General features: G+C 45.6%; 1 protein-coding gene across 1 annotated transcript; it reads right to left on the bottom strand.

The window, feature by feature from the left end:
* Nucleotides 1-2,799: 2,799 nt before the first annotated feature.
* Nucleotides 2,800-7,138, bottom strand: sst1.2 (somatostatin 1, tandem duplicate 2). The gene is made up of 5 exons (XM_037075520.1): nucleotides 6,000-7,138; nucleotides 5,158-5,896; nucleotides 4,894-5,066; nucleotides 3,029-3,247; nucleotides 2,800-2,945 (listed from the first exon to the last, which is right to left on the bottom strand). The coding sequence occupies exons 2-4, from the start codon at nucleotides 5,264-5,266 to the stop codon at nucleotides 3,041-3,043; spliced, it is 489 nt and encodes a 162-aa protein (XP_036931415.1). The 5' UTR covers nucleotides 5,267-5,896; nucleotides 6,000-7,138; the 3' UTR covers nucleotides 2,800-2,945; nucleotides 3,029-3,040.
* Between the last annotated feature and the right edge of the window lie 846 nt (nucleotides 7,139-7,984).

Below are 7,984 nucleotides of genomic sequence, written 5' to 3'. Positions count from 1 at the left end.
AGAGCGACTGCAGCTGTTTATTTAAACTTTAATTGTTTTAAAACTATTTGGATTGTTTATTTATATATTTGAGTTTTGACATGTGACAGTTTGAGTCTCACAGTTTACTGCTTCAGACTGTTTACTTACTTTTATTTGGTCCTTTATTCTTTTACTGCTCATAATCTGAATTCCTCTGATGTGATGTTTTCCTCTAATCTTCTTTAGTTGTTGTTTAATTCTTTTATTTCTACTTTTGCATTGACTTTAATTATTTATTAACATATTTCTTCTTCAGTCATGTTGACCTTTTGTGTTTTGACATGTTTCGCCTCTCTCTTCTGGTTTCAGAGTTTGTTCTGTAATTATTGTCTTCATGAGTTAAAAACACTTAAACTCTGTTTTTAAAAGGGGAAATATACGTTTATTATGTAATATGTAATATGTACTGTAATATTATGAACATAAACTTTAAAGATGTACGAGAACTAAACTGTAAATGTTCGGTCACATGAATCAGGGACCCAGATCTCAGACTGCAGACCAGCAGGTGGAGGAAACAAAGAGTGAGCTGATCAGAACTGAATCCAAACATGCAGGTAACATCAGGTGAAGCAGCAGGTGAAGCAGCAGGTGAAGCAGGAGGTGAAGCAGCAGGTGAGGCAGGAGGTGAAGCAGCAGGTGAGGCAGCAGGTGAAGCAGCAGGTGAAGCAGGAGGTGAAGCAGCAGGTGAAGCAGGAGGTGAAGCAGGAGGTGAAGCAGCAGGTGAGGCAGCAGGTGAGGCAGGAGGTGAAGCAGCAGGTGAAGCAGGAGGTGAAGCAGGAGGTGAAGCAGGAGGTGAGGCAGGAGGTGAAGCAGGAGGTGAGGCAGGAGGTGAAGCAGGAGGTGAGGCAGGAGGTGAAGCAGGAGGTGAGGTAGCACGTGAGGCAGCAGGTGAAGCAGCAGGTGAAGCAGCAGGTGAGGCAGCAGGTGAGGCAGCAGGTGAAGCAGCAGGTGAAGCAGCAGGTGAAGCAGGAGGTGAAGCAGGAGGTAGGCAAAACTAAACTCACCGAAGAGACGCTGCAGACAAACTGCCAGCTGACAGCGAGACACACACAGGAAGCTGATCAGCTGAAACTCATCAGGACACACTTTCAAAATAAAACAGGAAATGACTGAGCTCAAACCCAAACCTTCAGTGGCTCCTTCAGTAATTAACATCTTGTATTTGAGTGTCAGTAGAGTTGATGCAAGTAAATGAAAAGAAAACAAACACACCGTCCTCCTCCTCCCTCTGAGCATCCCTGAACGCAGCATGAACACACACACACTAATATTAGCTTTATTGATCCACTGGAACCAGCTGGACTTCCTTTTAAGGTCACATTTAAAGTTTCCTGCAGAGGAGAAATTCACACATTTATCTTTTAATACAAAAATAAGACTTTGTGCCCTCAGTGGTTGTATTGTGTCCTGCACACTTCATACTTCATCTTATAAAATATTGTGTGTTTGTGTCTGCAACATGAAGCCAAACCTCACAATTAATGTGCTGTTGACAATTGTCAATAAAGATCATTTGAAGGCCCGAGACAGGTATTAGCAACAATGCTAACACGACAGAAGCATGCTGCCTTGAGAATGAGAACAATCCTGCCAATGTGCCTCCAACAATAGGAGGCGCTGGTGACGTGGACGTCTTGTCACCCAACACGAACGCATCACAAGTTACACAACATAACTCCAGGTTCTATGAGGAGGGTTTGTCTTCATGATGACGCTGCATCAGCGTCACCTGAAACTAAGAGTCGCTGTGCTTTTCTCATCAGTCCATCAGGGAGCAGAAACACCTCGTCTCCTCAGGCCGACTTCTGCCTGTTTAGTGGCAACCATGGGGGGTGAAACGAGGGGTGTTCAGTTGGTTCAGCCTGTTACCTTGTGGCTGGAAGCTCAGCAGCTCCTGTACCTGCGAGCAATGCAACCGAGCGGAATCACCAAACTCCTCTTGTTGGACGGACAGCATCGACCAATCCCATGGCTCGGATGTTGGCAGTGGGCGGAGCTACAGTTTAGTTTATATAAGTGAGGCGTTAAGTATTTAAAGACACGTCTAAGTGATGGAACACACACACACACACACACACACACACACACACACACACACACTCTCCCTGCAGTTGTTAATGTGTTGAGTCAATATATGCTCTCTCTCCCTCTGATCTCCATTAAAGGTTAATTTGACTCGACCCTCCCACTGTTCAAACACTGAGACCTGCTGCTGTTTACACACACACACACACACACACACACACACTGATCACTCTCAGAACACGTGCACACTCTCTCCTGGACATCGTGTCCTCTCCTGATATTTCTGGTCGTCTCAGATGATCTTACATCAGATGAAAATCCTGTTTTCTAATAAATGATGTTTTACAGTTTTAAGCAGATTCAGGTGTGACGCTCGTGAAGCTCAGTGGTTCTGATTTATAAGGAAATATGTTCTGTTGAGGTTCTGTGGAGGTTCTGTTCCTCACCGTCAGCTGTTAACGCTGTTCTCTGAAACCAGACGGCGCCGACCAAAACCAACTACAGTGAAGCTTAACTAAACATTATGTCATTATGGATCGATCGTATCTTAATAATCATACACGTGCTGAAGAGGAGACAGTCACCAGCAGGAGGCGCTGCTCAGCCCACACAGTTCTTCTCCCAGAACCTTTACTCCAAACAGTTTGTGGCTGTGGTCAGAGTTCTGTTCTCTGTTCTCAGCCTCTGTATTTTCTGATCTCAGCTGCACCTTCATTCACACTCTGGACAGACGGAGGCGGAGCCACAAACTTGATTTCTCTCTTTAATTGATAATTACATTAATTACTCAGGTTCACTGCAGCCACGCAGCTGCTGATTGGTCCATCCAGTCGCTCAGGTGAAGGCCAAGGGATCTGGGATCGGTCAGTTGGGTCTTGGTGAGGGCGTGGCCTTAGCTGGGAACAAAAACAACAACAGGTACAGGTGAGACACAGAGCTCAGGTAACCTGGGCGGGGCTTAGAGGAGACAGCCAGGTACCTGGGCGGGGCTTTAGCAGGAAGTGAAGCCCTTCCAGTAGAAGTTCTTGCAGCCGGCTTTGCGTTCGCGGGGGGGCAGGTTGTTGGGGGCGTCGACGGACCGCTCCAGGTTCATCCTTCCTCCTGTTGCCGTGGAGACGACCTCAGCCTCCCGCTGGGCGTCGGCCTCTGGTAGAGACATCTGAGCCAGCAGGTCCTCGACTGCACGTTTACTCCACTCCTGGAGAACAGGCGACAACGTCAGGGAGTAAAATACCTCAGAAATAATAACTGGAAACACTGTGAGCTGTTCCTGAGGTTCACACGGCGTCGATGCTGAGGTGGAAACAAACATTAGTCTTTCTAAAGAAATGAAAACAGATTGTAACACCGTTCCTCAAAGACCTGAAACCGGAGTGAGTCTGTGGTCCATCAGACGGCAGCAGGTCGGAGGAGCTGCTGAGGTTCACAGAGGACACTTCTTCTTTTTCAATATGTTGGATTCAGCCTCCTCCTGTAATCACGGCTGCCTCCGACCTGCAGCGTCTCTCTCAGCCGGCGGTCCATACAAACATTTAGCGCTCAATCAGGCTGAAACAACAACAGCTCTGCGTCCTCGCTGCTAATCTGCTCCTTCATCCTCCTCATCCTCCTCCTGTCGCCTCCCCGTCATCAAGCGTTCATGTTTTTATTACATGTTCCTGTGAAGTACTATTCCACTTCTACACATCTACACACTACAGTCTTCTATAAGGTTCAACATGTTTTCTATGTAAAATACTGTAAATCAGTGCTTCAGTAACAATGATGTCATCTGTCAGCGCTGTAAGTTCTGCTGTTGTTGCTTCATCTGATGATACTTCTGCTCGTGTACTCAAAGGAGTACGACGTGATCAGAATATCAATATTTACAACATTAACGAGGGAAGAATACAAACTGTCTCCATCAGTGAATAAACCAGCTGTAGAAAGGTGGCAGGGTCCGCCACATATAAACAAAGTAAAGCAGTATAATCTGTGCTGTCCTTTAAGCTCAATTTGTTTGTTCGCTGACATATATTAGACTTTATATTAGACTTTCCTCAACTTAAAAAGGACACATTTAAAAAGGAACCAGACTTTTATATTGCTTCATGTTCAACTCCGCGTGCTCACACAGCCCGGGTCAGAACTTCTTTAATCATTTCAATGTCCTTATTTGTGCTTGTTTACACAAAATGATCAAATATCAGAAAGTGGCCCGCGGGCCGCAGGATGGACAGTTCTGCTGTAGAGCTTCAGAAACAGATTTCATGCAGACTTTCATCCACATAATTAAATCTCTAATCATACAGAATGATATTGTGCTGAATGGGACAAGGTGGTGATGTTGTTCAGGCCTGAAGCAGCTGCAGTAAACTTCTCTGCTGGTTTGTGAGACCCTGACTGAAGTTAAAATCATCTGCGATCAGTAATCAACGATGCATTTATATATTTTATATCTGAACAGCTGACAGAGCAGAAGATAAATATCACACTGCAGCCTTCAGTGAACGAGCTGTCTTTGAGTTATCGTCGGCTCAGAGTGACGGTGGAGAACCTCAAGGTCCAGTTTCAGGTCCCCTTCGTATCTTAACGTGATCTGAACGTCCTCCTCTGATGGAGAAACCGGGCTGAGCTGCAGAACTCAGATGATTCATATTTTGGTGTATTTACATAAAAAATAAAGGTTTTCTTTTGTACCTGAAGCTGTTTTTTAGTTTTCTAATCAGCAAAAGTCTCAGTTTCACTTTGATTTAAACATATTTAGACTGAAACACAGAGGCTGTGGTTCTGTTCTGATCAAGACATTTACACCAAACAGCTCAGTAGAAATGGAGCGTTCTGATTGGCTGTCGGCGCTCTCACCTGTGACAGGAGCCCGGCGCTGCGAGCTCGTTGCAACAGCCGGTGCTGATGCAGCTCCAGGTTCAGGTCCTGGTTCTGGTCCTGGTCTCTGTCGAGCTGAGAGGAAACGCCTGGACCGCACAGAACCAATGCCACAAGAGCCAAGATGGCGGGACAACGAACGCACTGCATACCTGCGGAAATATCAGGAGGAGAAGAAGAAAAGACACGGTGAGGTTCTGACGGAGGAAACCAAACATCAGGACAAAGAGGAGGAGCTCCTACTGTCGGCTGGTCTGGTGTCTTCTGCTGGGCCGGGGTCTGGTTCTGGTTTGTCTCTGGTCCTGGTGCTCCTGGGTGCTGCTCTTTTGAAGCCCGATGCTCCGCCCCCCATGGGTCACATGATGCAGCGTGTTTGATTGACAGCTGGCGGGCTGCTGCGAGGCGATGAAGGAACGCTGACAGTCGAGTCAAACACGCGTCCATTAGTCCTTATTGACTTTAAATGGAGTCTGAACAATAAAACAATAAAACTATCAGCAGCCGCAGCGCTGAGCAGCCGCCGGCGCTCATCTACTACAAATACAACGGCAGAATGTCCGGCTGAAGAGGAGAGGAATTAACGGAGCGTTCAGAGGATTAGCAGACTTCATTAGCACTCGCTGATATCTCCATTAAACAAAGAGGCAGCAGCAGCGGAGAGCCGCCCACTCAACATTTAGAGAGAACAAACACGACGCTGCTTCGCTTTAATTCCACTTTTTATGAGTTCAAAATGTTCTGCTGAGGAGAGACGGCTGGATGTGACATCAGGAATCCTGACGCTCCGAGTTTAACTGAGCAGTGAAGGAAAACGCCGAGAAGAGTTCGGTGACATCGTCCAGACATCGCTTCGCAGAGACATCAGTGCTCAGTACCGCTCAACACCCGAGCGTCGCTATCAGGGTCAGTGGCAGGAGATCCACACTCACCGTGGTCCGGTTCAATGGTTCTGATGGAGTCATTTCAGATTCTGAAGACTCACCTTCAACAAAGTCAGGAAACACAAAAATCATAATCAAGACACTTGACTGTGAACCAGAGACACAACAAACACACATTTATCAGCCACACGGAGGATGTTTTACCTTCTGTCAAACATGAAAACATGAACACTTTTTTTCCACTGAGACAAATCATGAAGAAGAACTCATGTGATGTCGAGCAACATGAACGTGTCACACAGAACAACATGATGTCATTATCTTCATATCCTGTTTGTTTGGAGGCTGACAGACGATGTGATGAGTCTGAAGCCTTTGTGTTTCTGTCCGCTGGAATGTGACGTACGTGAGGACGAGGAGACGCTGCAGGACGTCCTCATGATTCATGGTAATGAGACATTGTGCTCAAAGCTGTCAAGAACCAGAAACAGCACGAAATGAGTTCTGTGCTTCACACGGTGAAGGTGCACCAGGCTGTGCTGGTGAGAAAGGTACATCTTTGGTCTCCCAGTTGGAAGGTTGATGGTTTGAATCTGTCGCCCCTGTTTTCTTCTCTTTGCTCTAAAGAACTTTTATTTTCTCCAGTGTCAAGCTCATTATCACTTTTCTGATTTCTCATCTGAAACACAGTATTGCAAATGATCTGGTGTAAACAGAGGTAGTTTCCTCCTGGGTTTCCTCGTGTGTGTGTGTTTGGACGCCGTCATCTAAAGAGCTTCAACTCTGCCTCATTATTCACAGGTCCAGATTTCAGAGTTGGTTTTCTTGAATTTCAATGAAAAATGCGTCTTGAGCATTTGTTTGGAAAAAACATGGACGCCTGCAGCAAACATTTTGAATAGAAAGTCTGTGAACTGAACCTGCAGCAGCTGATTAGATTATTAATGATAATAATTAATTGATTAACGATTTCTATAAAGGGGCGGCTGTAGCTCAGTGGGTAGAGCTGGCGCAGTAGTGATCGGAAGGTCACTGGTTTGAATCCAGGCTCCCCTGGAGCAGGACTGAGTTATGTGTCGTAGTATCCTTGAGAAAGATACTCAACCCCAAACCTCCTGATGTGCAGTTGGCACCTTGTGTGGCAGCCACAGCCATCAGTGAGGGTCCTGCGATGAGCTGGCGACTCGTCCACCTGCCTTCACACAGAGTGAAACTGGATTTGGCCCCTTAGGGGGTAAAACGTGGCAAAATCCCGTGACCGGAATGGCAATCTTTATAAATAATAAATAAATAATTGAAATGTACGTAACACAACATCTGTACGTAACACAACATCTGTACGTAACACAACATCTGTACGTAAACAATACGTACGTGAACGTGAACACAACATCTGTACGTAACACAACATCTGTACGTAAACACAACATCTGTACGTAAACAATACGTACGTGAATGTGAACACAACATCTGTACGTAACACAACATCTGTACGTAAACACAACATCTGTACGTAAACAATACGTACGTGAACGTGAACACAACATCTGTACGTAACACAACATCTGTACGTAAACAATACGTACGTGAACGTGAACACAACATCTGTACGTAACACAACATCTGTACATAACACAACATCTGTACGTAACACAACATCTGTACGTAACACAACATCTGTACGTGAACACAACATCTGTACGTAACACAACATCTGTACGTGAACACAACATCTGTACCTGAACCTGACATTTACGTAAACAAGAGTTGTAATTGAAAACGTTGATCAATCGTCATATTCATATTTCAATTTGCAAGACTGAGTGTCAAGACAGAAATGTTTCAAAACATAATGTCCCTGCTGGTCCACGGGAAGGGGCGGGGCTTCACCTCGTCAAACAACACATCAGCAGCTTCCGGTCGTCGCGGTAACACATTAACAGTGAGCAGCTGCTGCTAAAGAGCCTCAGGCATGAACACACACACAACACACAACACAAGGGTGCATGATGGGAAAGTGATGACATCACACTTCCTCCCTGTGATGCATACAGTTTTTGTTTCCACTCTGACTCACAGACAGTTTGATTGAATTAAACTCTGACTGGAAACTAAATGAAATGTTGCGTGATGGATTTGTTTCAGCTCTCAGGCGGGATTACTTTTATATTACTTTAGAGTACAAACGT

The sequence above is a fragment of the Acanthopagrus latus genome, chromosome 2 (assembly GCF_904848185.1).
Source record: "Acanthopagrus latus isolate v.2019 chromosome 2, fAcaLat1.1, whole genome shotgun sequence".
Classification (NCBI taxonomy): domain Eukaryota; kingdom Metazoa; phylum Chordata; class Actinopteri; order Spariformes; family Sparidae; genus Acanthopagrus; species Acanthopagrus latus.
Note: the sequence above shows the minus strand (reverse complement) of the source record. Positions and strands in the feature narration are given on the sequence as shown.